This window comes from Schistosoma haematobium, chromosome 1 (genome assembly GCF_000699445.3).
Source record: "Schistosoma haematobium chromosome 1, whole genome shotgun sequence".
Lineage (NCBI taxonomy): Eukaryota > Metazoa > Platyhelminthes > Trematoda > Strigeidida > Schistosomatidae > Schistosoma > Schistosoma haematobium.
The window spans coordinates 15,052,722-15,075,673 of record NC_067196.1 but is presented as its reverse complement, the minus strand read 5'-3'; the positions used below and the strand labels follow the sequence as shown (position 1 = coordinate 15,075,673).

The following is a 22,952-nucleotide window of genomic DNA, read 5'->3' as shown; positions in this document are numbered from 1 at the left end:
GCTAATCCTAACACACGATAGCATGTGTGACGGACTCAAAAGTTACTAAAAATAAAACGGGTTACTGAGCTTTAATAAGTAGTATAAAGAAATGCACAAGAGGAAGTGGGGAAATGCAGAAATGGAAGGAACACAACAATGAGCATTCGTGTTATTCATCTTCCTTGTTGAGTTTGGAATTATTGTTCTTAGTGGTTCATTATTAAAGCAACATAGAGTTTATAATTTATATCATTACAACTTCCTTAGATACTGCTAATTTTCAAACTCGTTTTCATTTTACTAGCTAGTCCATGTGAAACCTTTGTTTCTAATCATATTATTCTGTAACGTTATGATGTTTGTAAGCGATGAAAAGCTTTATACTAGGATTAAGGGATTTTATGTGATAAATTTCTATTCTGTTGGAGAACAACATTACCACTCAACAACTGCTTCAACGTCAAGTGGATTTGACAGTTATAACGGTCGGATTTTTATTAGTGCATTCTCCTACTTGCTGTCACTTTATGTTAACACCGTGTCACATGACACATGCATTTTGGTAGACCTGATTGACATATTTTGGTAATTACTGCTGTGTTGTTCCGTGCTCTCTGTTTTCGTTTTAATATCTCGAGTTGTAGATAATTATCATTAATTCCATCTGGCACAGCAAAATAACCTTAATTACACCGTTTATAAACCAAAAGGTTGTCCATTTAAGAAAAAATTAAAAGTTCCCGGCTGATGCATTGGATCGCTGTAATACATGTACTATCTAAACAATTACTGAACTAGTATACTAAAACTATCTTCTATCACATGTTTGTTCTCTACATTTAATGTTACTATTTATATCAACTTGATCACGCCTGTAAACTGGCGTGAATTCTGTAATTATTATTTTCAGAATATGTATTATTATTCCCTCGTCTACACGAATGGGATGCTAATTTGCCTCCGACGAATATCTACATAAGATTCCCTTCCAGTGTCTAGTCTACAGGACTTCAACATAGCTCAGACCAAGAACATGTGGTTAACCACACCACAGACCGACAACAGTAACAGCAATAATAATAAGAGGATATAAAACTCATACAGCACCTGTCATACTGTCTACTAGTCTGACTAAGAAAACAACCAATCATTATCATCCTCGCCGAAACATCAGATACACTGTCTCAAATACACCTAAACTATCGGTAGCTGACCGTTACATGATCAATTCTCATTCAAGGTTACATTGAAGAATACCGAAAGGAACTAGGTTGCGATCTGCATAAAGCTACAGAAAACGGTCACCCATATCTTATTTGAGTAAGTACCTATTAGTTATCTGAGCAACTGTACTGAGTATAGAAGCATGATTTGACCATTCAAGTACCCAGCTAGCATCACAACACCTGAAAAACTTGTTTTTGAGAAAACACCATTTCTTTGACAGATCAATTTTACTAAACGAATGTTAAAATCCATAGGACAGTAGAAAAATATTATTACAAAGAGACATTGTTTTCTATGTCAGCTTTCTCTCTCTTTTTCTCTCGGATTGAATCATCTAGTCTAACAGTAATTAAATGACTGTTAATGTAAATATATTCGATGAGTGCTGGCTCTACTTTGGTGTTCAGTGAGATACTCATTGTGAACATCAATACCTAGATGCAATCACATAGCTATAGCCAACGAGTTTCAGATAGAACAACACGCGTGTCCTGGATTGGATCGCTAGCCACACTTCAAACGTGCCAAAATAGAACTTTCAAAATATCCGATCGGGATGATTATATCCCAATACAACGACTGATCACTATCTGCTGTAAATATTAGCAATGGAAAAATGCAAACCTTCGCAAATAATATTCTTTAAAAAGGCACATATGTAACGATTGTATAAGAGATGAACTTGAATGATATAATAAACCCTCACCTCGTTATCTTTTATGCAAAACTAGTTATAGTAAATCCCATGATTAACCCTTAAAATATCGAACGATAACCAAAATAATATCAGCATAGCAGCAATCTGTTAAATATCAATGTACAACTAACAAAATGAAGGTAAAAAACTCTTTAATATTAAAATTAGAAAAAAGTAAAATTTGAGTTTCCCAGCAAAGATAAATGTATAAAAAGGAACTCTTGATTTTACATCATCCGTTCTAAAATGCATGAAAATATGGATAGAAAGACAATGTAAATAAGGTGATAAATAGAACTGTTAAATATATTTTTTTTCTAAAATGTTTTGAGAAGAGTTTAGTAGTGGAGATTTCTCAACTTTTCCACTTTTATGTACGTTTAGAATGCTTTGAATGTTGTCTGAAATTATAAAAAAGAAATTGTCATAAATTTTGTCTTGTGAAGAAGGATGACAAAACTTAGTTTAACATCATGGACTGATCTCAGTTAGACAATTATTGAAACCAGGAATCACTAGATAACTATCTTATGCTAATATGCAACTCTTCAGAAGTGAATATCAACCACCGGGGATCGAACCCAAGACTTTCAAGCCACAAGGGAAGTGCTTAACTGTTTTCGACCATTGAGTTGGCAAACACATTTATAACGTCATTCAATTCATACATCGCATATACATGTTTTACAGATCGCGTGAACGCTAAATTAAAAAATAAAATTATTGAGGAATTCGATAATTTATTGAATAATATGGATACATTCAGTATCTGTAGACTAGAATTAAATACGGTAATCTATGTAGTAAATAATATTCAATAAACCAATCCATAACCTTTAGTAAGTTAGTTTATCTTTAATATTTATTTCCGTTAAATTGTATGTGAATGATTAGATAAGATCAAAACCAAAGTGGATTTTATTCTTTTCAAACGTAGATCATATTGTTGAAGAAGAACATAAAAAACGCACTACAATAGTCATTAAATCTTGTTTGCAGACATTCCTGATAACTTAAACCACTAGTGATTTGTGATTTATATGACAGCATCCAAGGAGCCGTGGTGAGTTAACAGTTACTAATTCAATATAACTATTCTTCATTCTATGTCATAAAGCTTACTATCTCTGAACCTTTTACCACCTCTGACAGTCAATGAAGACATATTCGTGAAGCATTTCCACGACAACGAATTTGAATGAATGGTCTCTGATATCAAATACATACAGATATAGACCTAGAATTACAGTCTTCACTTTTAATGTAGGAAGTCAATCAAAGATGTTAAAAATATTCGATTTACAGAGGCTGGATTACATAACTGTCCAAGAGAACTATTTACACAGCGGCAATGTAAATCTGGTAGTTATGTGACCTAATTAAAATTCTAATGATTTCAAAGAAAATACTAATCGACTTAACTAATCAAAATGTTTACCATACCTACATAAACAACATGTGTTGAATTATCATCAAAATCTATACAACTGCCTACTTTTTATCTACAAAAAAAACATAAATATAACCACAATTAACATTTTTTTATCATTATGACGGAATTGTTAACGTGTTAGTTCTATAGATCTGAATTCAAAGATAGTAATTCAAACAAGTTATATAGACAGCCTGCTTGAATATCTGGGCTACCTGTTCCTGCCATCTAGATATTTCAACAAGTTATCTGTTTTTATGTTTTTTTTTAACACATCATTATGTCTATTAATCAGATAACCTATTCAGGTGCATTTATGAATAATTTACGACATTTCACTGTCCAAGCTACAAAAACTCACAATAAGCGACATTAGCGTGGTTGGAAATATGCATCGAAAAGAATGTGTATCATTCAGATGTCGATTCCTGAACTACAAACATCTACTGGCGACTACTCAATATTTATTGGCAGGATCGGTCACAAAATAATATATTGAAGCATACATAAGAACTGAACTTACTTATATCTGTTAGAACTACGGCGTAAATTATTTAACATATTTGTAGATATTTCTTTTGCATCTGTCTGATCAGGTATGCGTATACTGGATTCTGTTAATCTAGGACAATAAATGATTGTCTTTTCAGGGTTAGGATGTGACAAAAAATCCTTTGAATAATGAATCAATTCTGTTGAATTCTTTGAAGATATATACAAAAAGTTTTTATCAGGATCATATGAAGGTCGACGTACATTTGTTGGGAAGCGTGAATAGAAATAATTCAATACAGAGTCTGGATCAGATCGTCGTAATTCGAAAACCATTACATGTTGTCCACTTAACGGAGTGGCATTATGTCTAGACCATATTTGATAAGTTACAAGGGATAAATGCTTTGATCCAAGTGGTAAATTGGTTGCAGCGGATGTGGATAATTTGACTAAAATAACCCGAACAGCAAATTCTACTTCTCGATCTTCAGCTTCACGTACTAGGTCCTAAAATTAAAATAATTGAAGATTATGTATAATTGCTATGTATATGTAATAAAGTAAAGTCAGATATTCAGAGTAAGCAAAACAGTCAAGGAATCTATAAAAACTGGTAGAAATACGCATTGATCCATATTATCACACCCTATCACATCAGCATAGAAAAACGAATAAAACAAGATCAATGAAATAGGATTATGATAGTGAAAACAACGTACGGTGCAAGTTGAAGATAGTTGACAAGAAACACTGGACCTAGATTTCGTTCAGTTTGGCGCTCGTCAGAGAGGTGTGTCTGTAATCTTGAAGGAACTGATATTCTTTGGTGGATTTGATCCCGTGTCACCCAACTTCACAGTCTAAGACAATTGGGTTATCCGGGCCGCGACTAAGATGTATTTATAATTGACATGGGATCGAATCCCTCAATGCGCATCAGTTTCCTCAAGATTACAGGTACACTTTGCTGATGAATGCCATGCAGCACGGAACCTAGGTCCAGGGTTTACTGTCAACTACCTCCAACCACTATTATACATCAACAACATAGTGCACGCGATTTATAGTCACCTAGACTAGTAGCCACATCACAAATTGATCGATAATATTCGATCTCCACTAAGAATTACTTGACAAAAACTAGACTGGCCAGTCAATTGCAAGTAAAAACAGTACATTGTGAATGTAGTTTAAAAAGAACAAATGCAATCTCGAAGGATAATAAATATAAGCGAATATTAAAATACAAAATAAAGAGGATTATGAAGAAATAATGCATCTGTAAGAAATCGACGAATTTTGAGCCATATCATCCAAGCTGACCGTTCATAGATTATGATGTTCGCTGATACGCCCTCTGCCTCTACATCAGTAGACCTCAACATACAAAAGGGAAAGACTAAGATCTTTAAATAGAACACAGAGAACACCAGCCTGATCGCACTTGATGGAGAAACTCTGGGACAGGTGGAAACTTTAACGTAATTGAGCAGCATTATCGATGAACAAGGAGGATCCGATGCAGAAGTACAGGCTGGATTGGAAAAGTGAAGGCCGCATTCCTACAATTGAAGAACATATGTAACTCAAAACAACTGTCGGCAAATCAACATTAAAATCAGAATCACCAATACGATCGTCAAGACAGTTCTAACGTACGGAGATGAAACTTCGAGAACTACCACAACCATCATCAAACAAGTACATATATTTATAAACAATTGTCTACATAAGATACTCAATGACCGTTGGTCGGATACCATCAGCAACAGCCTATTGTGGGAGAGAACAAAGCAGCTTCTAGATGAGGAGGACGTTAGGAAAAGATTTTGGAAGTGAATAGGACATACATTACGGAAATCACCCAACTGCATCACGAGGCAAGCACTAGCTTCGAATCCTGAAGGAAAACGGAAAAGAGGGAGATCAAGGGACAAATTGCTTCGGAAATTGGAAGCAGACATCAAAATGATGAACAGCAACTAGAAAGGATTGCTCAGGACAGAGTTGAATGGAGAATACTGGTGGGCTGCCTATGCTCCTCCACGAGGGGTAACAGGCGTAAATAAGTAAGTAATAAACCTTGTACTTAGGACTCGTGAAATATTGACTTTCTAAAAGATTTCCAGACTCCTATAAGACAGAAACTATAAGGAGAAGAAATATTAAAACAGCTTTACTTAATCATTTAATCGAATAATAGAAAATAAGTGATAACTAGTGATAAATCTTGATACTTAATAAATTTAAATGTAGAAGTGTAGTGTTATATAAGGTGTTCAAGGACGTATACTAAGGTTTATTGAAGCTTTGGTTATACAAAAGTATTGAAAACAGTTTGTTCTTAACTTTAACCTACTCTGGTAATATTAATTTATTATTGAGTATGATTTTAACATTATATACCTTATTATTATCTTTATTTCCTTTAGCATTCTATCTGTTCATATTAGCATATAGAATATACAATAAAACAGTAGCAATTTGTGACAGTGATGAATATTATCGGAAACCTTTTATGAATGGAAATATCTACAAATAAATGTAAAAGATCCATTGTGTCATTGAAGAAAGAAGAGGATTCAGTGAAGAAAATTTTCTTTTTCACGATTTCACATATTTAAGCTGTGTAGTCGAAGCGCATCTCCGAACATTACTCTGCCTGTCTTTTTAAAGGATTACAGAAGTTAATCAGAAGTTCAATCCTCGAGCATCTAGTCAATTCTGGTCACTCTGCTTCACCAGAAGTCTCCTTCGAAATTATACATACAGTTAGAAGAATCGACTCAAGAGGAATGCAAATGAAACACCAGTTTAAGCTTAACTTTTCCGTACAAAAACAGTATATTCAGTCCGACATCCTTTCATGGTCTTAACCTTCCTTCCTATCTTCTTTATATATATAATTGCTATCTCAACTCCTCTCCAATTATTTTCACAAATATTAATTAACCAATATTACAACTTTTAACTATTCTGTTCTTAATAGCAATCAATTGAAGAATTATGTTCACTTTACAACATCTCACATAACTTCCTTTTAATATCCGATTTTAGTAAACAATTCATAACAGGATACCACTTCAAGTTTTTCTAGATATTCAATACCATTGGATTTTAATATAAACTATTTTAGCAAGTAAAATTAACTATAAATACGATTGTACGGCTTAAGTAAATGAAACCATAGAAAAGAAAATTTTCTCCGTTGAACTGCCATCTTTTTTCTCAAGTGGAAAAAAGTGAATAGTTGGTTAAATTCACTTACCGAATCTGATTTTGTTAACAAATCACATGTCCAACTTAAATTCCAAAATATTTGAGCTAAATGAAATGCTAATTTTAAAACATTCTGGGTCAGTACAAATGATTCAGATGATGAAGTTGGGTTCGGAGAACCCGAGGCACTAGTGTAAGGCAATGTTATATTGTTAGCAGAGTTTGAAAAATCAGATGCACAATTATTTGGAGGTGACATCGTATTCATAGCATTAGTCGAAGTGTTAGTACTACATTCACTCGATGAACGTTGACTAGATCCTAGACCGGATCGACGAGTATGAGTCGTAGGGTTACGAAATGGGCAAGTATATAAATCATGAAGAGTTTCAACAGTACGTGATTCCCATCCAAGTAATATGCGCCATTTAGGATTGAATATAATACAATCATGCTGAAATGTAATCGATAATAAAACTATGATTTTGATATGGAAGGAATAAATAGTATACAAGAAATCAGCTTAAGGATAATTAACGGGTGTTTTGGAAGAGCTACGTTATTCATACCAAGCTTTCCAATATAAAATAGTTAATATTAATAGACTATATGCTATTATTCTTGTTGAAACCATAAAAAGTGTAGGTTGATAGAATAAATGATTTAAATAAGTCAGTCGACCATAAGAAACATTTAGCAAACGAAACATTTTAAACAGTAATTTGCTCAATAGAATTTTCGAACTGATAACTCATTTCAAAAGATCCATTTTAACTTGAGATATTTAAATCAATTCACAGATGAACTGGAATAAAATATCTCGATAAATCTTAAAATTACTTTTGTAAGTGCAAAATTCATATCACTGTTTATTTTGATAACCTCAAAGCCTAATTGAAAGTATAAACAGTACAAACTAGTACACAAGCAACTACACTTACACACTTCATGGGTTTTTGTACAAATAAACTTAGCATAAATCATATTAAAATTACTGAATGGAAATCTTAGGAGAATAGAAAATAAATACAAATAATCCTAACTGGATGGAAGTATCAGCTACTCAATTAACAAATGGCAAAGTATAAAACTAACACGCCTTAGCATGCATGAAGCGATTCTATTATATGTTAGGGTGACAAATGAGTTTACCAAAATTCGAAATCACAACAGGAGTCAAAAACATAAAGTAAGTGAATAGTCATTTACTAGTATAAATGTTTGAATGGATAGATAAATTTCTGATTAAACAAACATTCACTCATGAATAATCTATTTTAAATGTCGGTTGTGTTCTCGAAAATGGAGAAATTGGACCTCATGAAATATATGTAACATAAAAGTACTACTGTCACTCAGTAAAATTAATAAATGATAAATCTATCGGAAAAAAAGTAGGGAAAAGTAAATAATTGTTATTGATATCTATATGACTAGTTACTCAGTGTGAGATGCGATTCATAACTATTAAACTGTTAGCCAGAAGTATGAAACTAAGTGGGAATTTATTCGGATAAAGAACAAATGTATAACTTTTCAAGTAACTTACCAAATTATACGAAATCTGTATAGTGTTTTTGCAGAACGAAGTCATGTAACAATGTACTAATCTATCCATATCAAAACTTAAACCAATAGCATAAGGGCACTTATCTATGGTCAATGCAGTCATACCCAGATTATTAGACGCAGAATTACATCGGGATATTTTTCTTGGTAGTCTATACATAATGGAAAGAAAACGTTTATCAATAACATAAAAAGAAAAAAATGAACAATTACTGAAGTATTCTTTTATCTATATTTGTGTATTAATGCAATGATGCCGGTAGAACCAATCAGATAATTCACTATTAGTAAGGGGTGGTGCGGATTGTTGAATTTCAGTGAAATCATGAACCGATCACGGTTAAACCACAAGTGGAAACCTAAGACGAAACGGATTTTCAGTGCTTCCTGGCTTTCAACGGTGGTCTAACACTGATCGGTTCATGATTTCAGCGGAATTCATTAATTAAAAATTATCTTAGTAGTTTGCTTTCAAATGAATCCCTTAAGAAACATAAAAACAGAGGAATTAGCACTGAAAACAACCACTATATCTAACACAATGTTTTGAGAATAGAGTTTTTTCTATGGCTACTCAACTTTGCTACAATTCACGCTTCCTAGATTCACTACAAACTAGAGTGATTAAGTTGAGAAATGAAGTTTTCACATAAAGAAATCATCGACTGAAGTCGGCGGTGGATAATATCACAGTTATCACTGAACTATGAACAAACCATTCGTTGTTCATGTGTACTTTTATGTATTGTAATCCATTTACATCAACAGTATGATATTAAAGTTTAAGAAAATTGAATAACTGTTTATCCTCTTACCGAATGGTACAGAATTCCTTCGGTACACAGTGTTTAGCAATTAAATGGTTATATTCGCCTCCTTGACCTAAAACATAAAATATCGGAGATGTGTCATTTATTCGTGATGAAGCTATATTGATATTGGTTTTGGAATTCACTTTTATTGACGAATCTTCAAGATGTCGTGGATAACAGATGGAGGTAGAGGAACTTGGCATGGCCGATTTAGGGGATAAATCACCCAATGCAACCAACTGAAAAATTAAACCATTGTACATATGATGTGGAAGAACTAATCCAGGGGTGAATCGAAGCTAAGAAGCAAAAACAAAATGATGGGTGGAAATTAGAAAGGAAACATTTTTCTTGCTCCAAGTGTAGTAAGGTTGAACATTGAAACGATCGAGTAAACAAACATGTCAATGTTCATTAAAGCTTTGTGCTGCAGATAACTCTTGCGTCTATCAGAACTGGAAATCTTACAATTATTTAAGTAATCAATTTCAGATGAATTGTTTTTGATTTAATCAATATATGTAACTATCGATGAAAGTAATGAACGAATGGAACAACTGACCAATAAAAGTAGCAAATATGTTGAAAAGTTTAAGGGCTAAATATGAAGATGTAGTACCTTGAATATTTTTATGAATACAGTAGAACGTAAAATTAAGTAGTACTACTTCTATAACCCCCTATTATCAAAAATGATTTTAAAAAACTACTGATCAGTGATTCATTTGCGAGAAATAAAACTATCTCATAAGGATAGATACAAAAACAATTCCAATACCAGAACGAAACGGCCATCAAGTGCTTCCAGGTTTTCCAGGGTGATCTAGTTTAAATCGACTCATGAATTCAATTATTAAATTATTAAAATCTGTTCCTTATATTTCGATTGGAACAAACGCAAAACAATTCTTTATAGTAATCTGTCAACTAGTAAAGGGTACACTTATCTACTATGTTAGTTTAGCAATGTTTCATAAATATGATTAGTTTGGATAGATTTATAAGCTTATGATCTTGTAATTGTAGAAAAAAGTATTTAGATGATTCAGTGAGTCTTTAGAAGAAATATAAAATTGAGGGCTTAAAATGATGTCTTTTTAAAACTGGTTTGTTATCTAGAAATTGAGATATATATTAGTAAAACTAACTGACAAAACATTTGTGACAGTCATAACATACATGAAACCTTTCTGACCAATCAAATTTAGTGTAAATATCTGTCAACTCTTCCAATAATTTCACAGCACCATCTACTAATTTACTAACTGAATGACATTGCTGAGCGGAATGTTGAATAAATGCTTCACGTATATAGTGAATATGTGAAGATTCTAGACGAATTATTTTCATAAAACGCTTTTGTGCATGTCCACGAGGTTTACTTGTTAAATATTCAGGTAAAATAAGCGAACGTGTTGGTTCATTCAACCGTGATGATCCGGATAGTGAAGAATTAGAAGATGAAGAGTAAGATGCTGTTGCACAGTATGTGGTAGAACAATTGACTGATGAAAAGAAGGATGAGTATGTAGATGGGTTAACAGGTTTTGGATCAGCATTTGCTTCGGATAAATGACGCCAAACAGTTGCACGTGATCCAGATTGAATTCCAGCTAGTTTGAATAGTGCTTTAATCAGGTTGGTATGATTCACATACAGGAAAAATGATATTTCCTTTCGAAAAGTTCAGTACAGAAAATAAAAATGGAAGCGATGACATAAAACCAAGAGATATTTTTTGCATTAACTTGAACTGATCAATCCACTGTTGAACGAGTGTTCACCAATGTTACTAAACTAATTCTAAGATATTTCTTACCATACCAAATGTAGAGCTAGTGAGAACATGAAGTAATATACACCTTTTCTCGTACTGGATTGTTCAATTCCAGTTAATTTGAGATCATATGAGTAACCCTTTAATACAGAACACTGGAGGTGTTTTCTTAACTACAAATTATCATGACTAGGATAGAATTGTTTGAAATCATTCACATCTAAGAAAATTTTGAGACCATGGAAGTCAGGTCTTTATCCTAACAATCTGAATAAACGAACTGGAAAGGAATAGGCTGCTTCTTGACATTCGATGATTAAATTTATTGAAAGGATATCTTCACGTACTGAATCCATTAGCACCTCAAGGCCAGAATGGATAACAGCAACAAAGTACTTTCACATGTATAGTTGAATAGCATGTTTAGATGTCCTATGTGCCTTAGTGTGGCCAGAGGGTGGAAAAGCTCGCCCTCCCTTACAAAATACTTTCATATGGCCACGCATATATACCCACTGCTTACTCGCAGCGGGGAGTTGTTTGAGAAATTGAGAGGATAAAAGGAGGATAACTGGCGCTTAAACCGGGTTGACGGTTACGGAGGATCCAACCAGGGTAGTTAGAAAACCCTGATTCCAGACCAGTGGTGCACATAGGCTTCAGGACCCTGTGGGAACAAATGATGTATGTACCTATTATTTGCCAACAGCCACCATATGACCGCATCTCCTAACGTTGCTCGATTGCCTTGTGAATTAGACCTCTAGGTCACATGAGAGTTGAGTTTTATACTGAACTGAACGAAGATAAGTTATCTACATTCTGTATCTTCGTTCTATTCTGACTATCGAGCAAGCGAACACATAGGGACTGCATCCTGACAAGATTATCTCGGCCCTGACTCAAGGTCAATCGTGCCGTTCGGAGTGTATCATTGGTTTACATTTAAACCATGAAAACATGTGTTCGTTTTGTTGACAAATTTTAGAAATGGAAATTATAGATACTTCATACTGCTGAGAAACATATTCGGTTGCAGGTATCAACATTGTACGAACCGATCAACTTAAAAGGATAATAAACTAAAAATATGGATGAGTCATATTTAATTACATACTTTGGACTGAAACAGTTTATTCGTTACTTCACGTAAGATGACAAACAATTCCGTGGCCCAGTAAGTGCTTTGAAAATAGAAAGTAGAACATAAGTTTAAACACGAAAAGGATTGTGCGATAAAAAAAAACCCACAAAAATCAGGTATCATTAGCAATATATGAAAAAAAATTGCATAAATTGAGAATTGGAAAGTTTTTGTATCATAAATGAATGGGAAAAGAATTTCTAACGTTTCTCAGATTTATGATGCCTAACCCCTTCAGATTATTTGTGACCTACACATTTCTATAGTGAAGTAGAATGTTCGATGAAACTATGAGAGAATACATATGAACAAGTCCCAGCACTGTACAACTGTCACATATTCGTGAAGTAGATATTATGTGTATAAGTATGTGGATTAGAGTGGGGCAGATTGTGATACAATTCATGTGGGTACTTGTAGCACTTTTTAAGTTGCACATCGTTGATAAAACATTTTTGAATTAGTTAGGACAGACTGTACTGTCAGTCAGTCAGTTCCAACGTAAAACCTGGTACGTATGTACATCGGTTCAAGTTGTCGTACCCTATTAGCACACAGAGACTAAATTATCAGATCAAGTCCCAGAATAGTAGAAGTCGTAAAAGTATAAGTGATGATAAGAAAGATTAATGACTGAAGATACAACTCAAGAAAACATAAATTTGTAAAATAAAAGCACAAAAACAGTTATAGGTAATTCAGAAGCTTAGAATTTGGAGGAAGATAGAGAATGAATGCACCCACGTCATTGCGAACCATTTTGAGTCATGTCATCCAAAGTCTCTAACCATTAGTTACGATAATCATACTGACCCCAGCCAGGTAGTCTACACCTGATAACATGACAAGGTCTAATTGTCAATGACTTTATGGACTGATGGCATGTATTGGTTTGGCCACATTTAACTTCCTTCTAACCTACTCCTACATTAGACATCGTCGAGGTATTCAGAGGACGGGTATACGTAATATATGTCCCAACCACCTCAGTTGACCAGGTCGTTGTTAGACCAGAATGTTGTGGTTTAGATCCTTAGAAGAGTCGGTGTGGAATGCTGAAGAATCCCCAACTAGGATGAAATATTTCTCCCTAATGGTCCCATGTGAATATAAGTTAACATGACATGATACACCTAAAATTGTTAACTATAGTTTATTATGCTTCGTATTCAACTGTTGATCGTTTCAATAATTTTTACTATTATTTCGAAAGGAAACTGACTGCATTCATATTATACAATGAAATAACACAAGCATATTACAATGACCAGTCCGACCAAATGTTACAAACGTTTTAACGTAAGAATTTAACAGATCCTATGATTACTGAAATGAACGGCGTGGATTACTGTTGAACAGAAGTTTTACTTCGTGAGTCAGAGATGATAATGATGAAAATAATGGCAAAAATAACAAACCTACCTGTTTTCTAGAGAAACAATATCAAACGTTGCTCGATTAACTTCTACTGGACAACCAAATAACATATGCGGTCCACTTGAATTTGAAACTGAAGAACTGTGGTAAGTTCGTGCAAATTCATATCGCTTCAGTGGATCTGATTCATTTCTGTTTTCAAGTAAAACTGATCCTGATCGAGCCAGATAACGTGCAAATGGTATATGTAATGAATCAGGCAAACGAACGGGCAAACCATTTTCATCTAGTAAAACAGGAGCAGCTGATAAACGATCCCAAAACTCAGCATTTTGATTATCATTCACATCAAACAAATCATTGTTATCCTGTTTTGATTGGCCAAACCATGATGTTTGATAAGGTCTATGAATAACTGGGACAAGTGTAGGGGATTCCAACAGTACACCACTGTGTGCAATGAATGAAGTCTCCACAATATGTGTAATAAATCTGTTTAAAAATTATTTTTCAAAATTATTCGTTTTAAGTGTACGGAATATTAAGGTATATAAATACAATGAAAATATTAACGAAAAATGTTATTATTGACTAAAATACATGCTGAATGTTAATACCAAATTATGTCATCGAGAAAAACTAATTGAATATATTATTGTCATATTTGTGCTATAATCAAGTAAATTAACCCTCTCATTAATTTAAAGTGAGAAAACGAAGATGGATATTGGCTAGCAGTGGAATCCAGGACGCACGTTTCATCCTATTTGGGACTCGAACCCAGTACGGTTCGCTTCAAACGCCATCGCGTTACTCACTAAGCTACTGAGTCCTGATAGGCACTTGCTTGTGTAATGGGGTGAAGTTTAAATCCACTTGACATTGTTTACTTGAGCCTACACATTGATTTTTAGGACTGAAATTGATCAGTTTCTATCGGCATATATGCATAATGTTTGTATTGCCTCGATATTGCCTTAATTCACAAGCACTATAAGCAAAGATGGATAGTGGATAGCAGTGGAATCCAGGACGCACGTTTCGGTCTATTTGGGACTCATCAGAGAGGTAATACGCACAGTATGTACATATGCCAATAGAAACTGATCAATTGCAGTCCTAAGCATCAATGAGAAGATTCAAGTACACAATACCAAGTGAAGTGACAAGACGAAAGTTATAAGAACTATGTGATATTTTAGCGCAACCTGATTGCACATTTACCTGTTAAGCCATTCATATATGAAAAAAAAGTAAAGGTCAACTAGACAAACTGAAAAATAACAGTAAAACAAAGATAATAATAATGTGAATTAAATAACTGACTAAATAAACAAATACAACCATGATATGTTTAATGTGAGTATAAATTATCACTGAATACACATGGGGGTCAAGTTTTGTACGGCATAGATTTTGACATAACTAAGCTTTGCCTACAAACTATGTATAAAACTACAAAGGCTGAGTTAAAATCAATCGTATGACAGTAGTTTTGGTGGTGAAGCAAACAAATAAAATCAAATGACCTAGTAAGATACGATGACAAACATACATCTTTCATCTATTTTTACAAATTTATTTAAAACAGGTTATTAATTCGTTATATTTTTAAAAATTTTAATGATAGATAAAATGACCAGTGTTTCTATATATTTAAGAACTGTCTACTGATACATTTTAATAGATGAAGTAGATCTTTGCCTACAATGCTTGTGACTTAAGGCAATATCGAGCCAATCCGTATAGGATGCACATATACCAATAAAAGACTGACCAATTGCAGTCCTAAACATTAATGTGAAAATTCCAACGAATAATACAAAATGAATTAAAAGGAAAACTACGTTATTCAATGTTTCTGATTATTCATTGATTTGTGACGGGTATCACATTGGCTTAGTGCTACCTCCAAATGACTAATTTGCATTACGAGAATGAAAAGAAATCCAGAAATTAAAGTGTTTGATCCAGTGTGATGAGGAAATTACGGACTAGACACTTGTACACATACACTGATTAATATGAAGGTATATTGTCGTTATGGAACAGATGTTCACCAGTAATTAGATTCCATACGATCTTTCAGTCACTTCAGAACATTCAAGCAAGAGGCAATATTCACTATCTGTTCTTCCAGAAGAAGCTTACAATGGAACAACACCGTCAATGTTGCGTACTTTTTGGAAAGATAAGGTATATTTTTTTATAGTAAATTACATATAGTAGTCACATAGGATGGATTGGAGCACCGAAATATAAATGGATAAATGTAACTGTAATCCAGGTGCTACACATAGTAAAAGATTGGAAGATTAAATCTTTTCACATCTTAAACACTTCGAAACGCTTATTTCTTTCCTGTTTCTTTATTTGAAACACTTTTCTTTTTTCAATAACTTCATTTCTTCATATTTTTAAACTAATACACTTTTGTGAGAAATATATTGATGAGTTTGTCTGTCTTACAATTATTCTTGTTGTAAGCAACATGGTAAGAGATAGAGTACGAGAGCCTCAAACTTCATGTGTGTTGAGTTTTATCCGTGTGAAAACAATAATAATAGTATGCAGAAAAATGATGTCATGTATATATAACCCTACCTCTTACCTGCGTGTTTTAAGAAAATTAAATAATGCACGATTTGGATCGTCTTGCATAAAGCAATCTTTAGTTAATAATTGTGATAAAAAACTCCCATCAATTTGACTGATATCTTGTTGAACGGAAGTTATCCATGTATTACAATCGTATAGTAAATCCTAAGGAAATGAGAAATAAGTGAAAAGTGGAATACTGAAGGAATATAACACGAGGTAAAAACTGATATTTTGTGGAATTCGAATCAATGTTTGGAATATTTGGTGAATCAGGTTAAAAATGTGGTGAAATGTAGACATATTCAATCGGCTTAGTTTAAATATTCTTTCTTTTTATTATAGGGAAAAAAATTTCTGTCAATACCGGACTTACTGATGCGCCTGAACAAGCTTGAGAAAAAAGAGTATGCGTAACAAAACGGTATAAATTGCTGTCAGGAGTTTTACAAATCTCAATAAGTTGCTTTTTAAATGCTGCTTCAGTAGACTTAAATGGTGGGACACGTGAAGAAGTTAGTAGGTCCTATAAAAATTAGAAAACATGAATGTACAAAAAAAGTCAAGATGAATTCCCACTGAAAATTATAAGAAATTGTGCATAATCTACGAAAACGTACATAAAGAAAGCACTTCTTGCGACACATTAAAAGAGATTTAATGAAGAGAACGCAGTAATACATATTTTCTTCTCTTTTTAACTTTATCTTTGCTTCGTCGTCTTCTAAATGTTTAACGCAAACTGATTTATTCTTTTCAGTATAGGGTCGTGGAGATTGCATTTCACTGAGATCATGAACCCTACTAAGTAAGACCACCACTGAAAACCTCAACAGTACGCATCTACGACACCGCACACGAAAACCGAACCCAGGATATTCGGTCTCGCACGTGAACGCCTAGCCTTTAAACCACTGAACTGGTTCGTGGGTTCACACTGCTGAGGATTCCTATACTAGGACAAAACAGCTGTCCAATGCATCCAGGTCTGAAATGTTGATCTGACTCAGATCGACTGATGATTTTAACGATTTATTCTTCATTACGTGGCCTTGTTGACCATACGTCACTCTTAAACTTATTATATTATGCAACTCATCATTCATATCTAGTTTCTGGGTCACTTTTGAGTATTTCATAATGCTTATTTTCAGTCATTGATTAGGTATAACCAGATTGTTATTTCTAGTTTGTTTTCATAACAACACTCAAAGAATATCCATTCACAGAAATTTCACACAGAACGAGGAGCCAACTATCATAAAGCATGTGAATATCGCATTTAAACGTGATACACATGCAGCAATTTCAAATTGGGAGATCTCCCAAACAAAAATCTTTGTTGGACCAGTCTCTTATGTTTTATGTCTATAGATGTAAAACAAAAATATGTCACGTAGCATTTCCAACACTTAAGTTAGAGATTTAATCGCAAACTATCAATGGAAGCGCGATTTACATTAGGTTAACATTATTACGTTTATATGCAAAAAGTGAGGTAAGTAGTCATTATGAGAAATTGTAGAACATACCGAGGCACTTGGCCTTTTAGATGGATCATGTTGTAGCATAGTACGAATTAACCAAGTCTGATTGACAAGTTCATCTTGAGACCAATCTTTTGGGAAGATAATCTTTTCTTTTCTTAATTCAGTAAGAATCAAAACACGTTCCATTGCAGTTGGCATAGCACGATAAAACATTTCGAAAAGAATAATACCCAAACTGTAGATATCAACCCGCTAGTTTTTGGGATAATTGGAAAAATGTGCGGACAACGCAAAGCAAAAGTTAATATACATAGACTAAACTATGAAAACATATAGGGAAAAGTACAACGACTAAAAGGTTTACATGTGTCTTGAATGTACTCTGTTGTTTGGTGGCCTTAAATCTAACTCCAATTAGATCGTAGGATGATTGTTATTAAAATATGCATATCGCCAATCCTCGTATATAATTATCGACTTAACTTGCGTTAGTGAATAACGGGATTAATTAAGTGAAGTACGAGAATGAATTTTGAATGCGTATATTCCATACGACTGTTGATCCACACAGATTATCGAAGAAACAAAGCAAAACGGAATGATGCACGATGGAAAAGGCGTGCAAGCCAACTAGATTTAACCAAATGTGAATCGATATTTATAGTCGAACAAAAATAAGTTACAGACATGTGATGAGTAAGATAAGAAATTCATATACATACACTTGCATAAAAATAGTCAAGGTTGACAAGGGAATAATTAACAAGGTCAAAATGCGACTGAAGAATGAATTGGCCTGTCCGGAAGCTAGAATAAGCAATATGGGCTTAATATAGCAAACCGACATTACAGTTGTAAAAGATAATACGTTTAAAAAGTCAAGTACATTGAACAACACATTTAGATTTTAACGTAACGTCAGTTGTTTAAATTGTGATTAAATGTTTGTTGGCTCTTAACTAAACTTATCTGAGAACGCGGGGCTAATAAAATCTCAGGTTAGCTAGTTTTTGTTAATAAATGCCAGCTTTCTTGTATAAGGATAGCCGCTATAACTTTTGTCATATTAACTTTTTCGCACTGACCTTTGCAGTTATTTGGTCGTTTTTACTTTTAGATTGCCCCAAAGGAATTTTTAGGTATACATACACAGCTATTCCATTATAAATTTGACTTCTTGTATATAAAACTTTTCTCCAACTCCTAACTACCCCTCGACTTCCTTTGCGTCGGGAATTATTGATGAAGTATTGTACGTCAGTCGTCTGGTCCATGGACTTCGTATAAGTCCAGTTCCATATTAGGAAAATATCCCAACCGTTCGTAATTAGGAATTATTGTCGACAATCATCAAAACCTATCGCATATTCACAGACAGGTAGCGAGTATAGTTCCTCAAAAAATGGGACATTAGTTGGTTGGTAGTGATGAGACGGTAGACGTAACACATATTTTAAACGCCTTGTTAAGTAAAATAAAATTAGCAACCGATCCTCTTAAAAACCTAAACACACTACGCCAAAAGTACCATGATCTATTCACTGGAAGTAAATTGTGCATAACGGTTTGAATGCATTCACACAACAGTTGATTGATGTAACGGATATAAATAATGGTGAATTGAGAGGTATGTGAGACCAATCGGATAAAGTGATCGTGGTGGAATGATCGGTAGTCATAAATACGAATAACTGACGGAGCGTCACAAATGAACGGATATCAGAAGGCAATAACTTATTAGTAAAATATAAGCCATTTTATATGGCAAAATGACATACATACAGAACATTTAAGATGTAAATAAATATTAAATTATGATTTTGTAGGTCATTTACCAACTTATGAAATTACGGTTTTTACATCAGAATTACTTGTGGTACACCACATAGTAGAAACATTATATTCCACGTAAAATGAGTATATATTTAGCAGCTCTATATTAGGATAATCAAAGCAACTGTATACTTGACTCAGTCCTTCATAGGAATTTAAATTGCCTTCCTAGCTTCATTCCAACTAACCACTGGATTTTACACATAGTAAATATGAATGACATTCTTTAATTTATATATTAGTATAATTGAATCAATACAGAGACCATGTGTGAAAAAAAAACTACCTCATCATAAATACGATTTTTTTGAGAATCCAAAAGTAGAACTTCAGGACTTATATATAAGAAGGTGCCAACGTTATGGGTCATGGAATGATCGTCGAACTTCGTGGTATTTTCATGTTGACCTGTGGAATTCGGTACTTCTTTATGTCCAACCGGTGGAATCTGTTGTGTAGAATCTGAGCATTCTGTTTGTTTACTACATTTCTGACCAAAATATGAATAAAGAAAAACAGAGCAAAATTTTAGAAGTTAAATGTAACTCATTTAAGAACCGGTTTAATTACATATGTGAAAGCTAATGACTATAATCTACTACACAAACCAATGCAGGGGAGACAAGTTTTGGAACTTTAATTCTATGGTTGAAGGCTAAATGGTAATAAACATTATAAACATCGCACCAAAATTAATCAATGGTCAAGATGTAAAGTACAGTAAATGGATTTGTTGGTGAAATAAGTCATTTACAATAGGTACATTAGGAGTGGATGAATAATAACTTTAATTTTAATCAATAATTAGAACGTTCAGTGGATTATGACATTAAGTCGATTCGTTTATAAGACAAATCGCTCAGTGAAAAGTGTTTTCTGTATAACATTCTGTAAAATTATATAACCCCACAGAAAAAATAAAATTGTGAATATTAATAGTATAAAATGTAAGCGCCACTTTATGGGTTATTTCTGTGATATAAGTATGAATCGATCAATTTATTCGAAATATTTAACAGTGTTATATACTAAATGAGATTCACGCTAAAATCTTGATGCACGAAATATGCTTTTAAGAAAAAAATGCTTACATGGAATTCAGCTGCAACAGCTTGGCGTGCATTCATTAGTTTTTCTTGTACAGTCCGTGTAGCCAAGCCAAAATCTACAATTTTCACATGATCATTAGAATCTAACATTATATTGGCTGGTTTCAAATCTCTATGAATAACACCTTTGGAATGAATATATGCCAAACCATCTGTTAATTCACGGAATAAACTCCAAGCTCTATCCGGACTGCATGATAAATTTTCGAAGTCAATAACATATCTTAATGACTTGGATGGACATAATTCCATTTGAATGATAATATACTACGAAACAGAAATGGAATATAAAAAATCACATGAATTGAGATGAGTTTATAAAAGAACTTGTCTAGCAGTAATAATACTCTCAGTGAACTCGGACTTATCAGTAGGAGGATCACCGAGTGACACTAAGAAGTAAAATTGCTTATCCTAATTTTACTTTAACCCTCCAATATTCTTCCATAAAGTTTAATACATAGGAGACAAGTAAGTATTATCGTTTTAGTACATTAGCCTTCAAAACATTATTTGAAACGACCAGTGTCTTCAGAGATTCCGCCTTCTCACAACGGAAGGAAGAGATCGGTCTTAACCTTAGGAAACCATACCTTGTTTCATACATTTGCGTAGCCAATGCGAAAGTCTGAAAAGTGCAGAGGTAGCACGTCTAAAACTGCTAGTAAAAAAGATTGTGTTTGACTGCCCTTAAACAGTTGATTTTGTGATCTATGTAACACGAAATACTTCATTAAAGGTTCTTGTGTATAATATTGTTTAGTTTCGATTGAGGATTGTTAATAATAGCTGACAGATAGTGTTTACGAGGAATAGGAAATATACAGATTTTTAATGCACAGACATATTAGTAGTAGCTAATTTTGTTCAATACACTTGCAAAGAGAAGTTATTTCTCATGTAAAACTAGTAATAAATTAACCGAATGCTGAATCAAATCAACAGATAGAACATAAGAGTGTAAAATCGTAAAATCATAAATAAAAACTTACTCGATATTCTCGTACAGACTTTCCAATCTCATTGTTCTGTGAATCACTATGGATGAAAAAAATACGAGTTATACAATACAACTGATATACCACATTCAGTATTACAAACTTACATTGGTGCAGAAGTAGGAAATGTAACAGTTTTTAAAAAAATACTTCATCACCATAGCTTATTCATCAATTAAATACCCGTTGACAAAATAGCAGAATGAATGATGAATAGACAGAAGAGGAAAAGGGTATACATTTAATCGATAAATAATGAACGAAAACTCATGTAGGGTAAACCAATTCATTGTATTCAGTGAAATCAAACACCACGTTTGTAAAATACGAAAACAATAGATTGAATAAATCATTTGTACATTTTCCTTGAATTGTTTCCTACAAGCTCCAACGATCTTTTATTCTTGTGGCTACTCTGACTGCTTTTGCTTCTCTTCTTCTTCTCATTTTCCTCTTCCGTCAGTAAGAATCCTACTTCCAAATCTTGATACATACTACTTATATCTGTCCGTGTAAGTAGCACACACCACAATACAACAAATGTTTCAGCGATATTTTCACGAGATTGACAGTGTCATGACTACTAAATCTAATATATGAATTGTGGGTTTCCAATAATTGTTGGAGAAACTTACTGTTTTAACCTAAATTATGTTGACTTTATTAAAACCTAGTATTACTGAGTGGATTAATGAGATTGGATTATGCTGAACAACACAAATCAACGACAGATACAACCAGACCCCCCCCTAGATATATTATCTCTCACTGAAACACAAGGATATCACAAGTCAACACAGTCGTCTGTGATTGAGAAAAATTATTACAACTCTTTACATAGAACTTCAGCCAACAGAAAGAAACGTTATAAAACTGATTGACTGAAATTTAATTTAAATGATGAAATATCTTTTTTATCAAAACTACGTGACGTATTAGTGTATTATTCATTTGCCATAATAAGCGAATAGATTAGGTTAATCAAAACGGTTAACTATTTTAGGTAAATGATTTAACCTGGTTGATTCAAAATCAAATTAAATATGAAGTAATTTTGTGTACCAATGATTCCTACGTATGTAACGTTGAGAGAAGTTAAAATAAAAGTAAGGTTACAGAGCGTATAACTTTTCTTGTTGCCCAGATAATTAAGTATGTTAGTGATCAGAGCATAGAAACTTTAACTAGTTTAC

At 33.4% G+C, this 22,952-nt stretch overlaps 1 protein-coding gene across 2 annotated transcripts in view; it reads right to left on the bottom strand.

The window, feature by feature from the left end:
• Nucleotides 1–1,357: 1,357 nt before the first annotated feature.
• Nucleotides 1,358–22,952, bottom strand: part of MS3_00003373 (uncharacterized protein) — a 51,986-nt gene continuing 30,391 nt past the window's right edge. The window contains exons 19-32 of one of the 2 annotated variants that reach the window (XM_035732686.2): nucleotides 21,754–21,799; nucleotides 20,744–21,028; nucleotides 19,939–20,142; nucleotides 17,862–18,071; nucleotides 16,706–16,855; nucleotides 16,343–16,494; nucleotides 13,777–14,223; nucleotides 12,328–12,394; nucleotides 10,613–11,107; nucleotides 9,437–9,732; nucleotides 8,602–8,773; nucleotides 7,102–7,506; nucleotides 3,862–4,340; nucleotides 1,358–2,307 (exon numbers count right to left, since the gene is read on the bottom strand). In XM_035732686.2, the coding sequence (XP_035585990.2) occupies nucleotides 2,277–2,307; nucleotides 3,862–4,340; nucleotides 7,102–7,506; nucleotides 8,602–8,773; nucleotides 9,437–9,732; nucleotides 10,613–11,107; nucleotides 12,328–12,394; nucleotides 13,777–14,223; nucleotides 16,343–16,494; nucleotides 16,706–16,855; nucleotides 17,862–18,071; nucleotides 19,939–20,142; nucleotides 20,744–21,028; nucleotides 21,754–21,799 (3,439 nt within the window). In that variant the 3' untranslated portion in view covers nucleotides 1,358–2,276. Of the gene's footprint in view, nucleotides 2,609–3,861; nucleotides 4,341–7,101; nucleotides 7,507–8,601; nucleotides 8,774–9,436; nucleotides 14,224–16,342; nucleotides 16,495–16,705; nucleotides 16,856–17,861; nucleotides 18,072–19,938; nucleotides 20,143–20,743; nucleotides 21,029–21,753; nucleotides 21,800–22,952 lie in introns of both variants that reach the window. The other variant, XM_051211142.1, reaches the window with a different exon arrangement.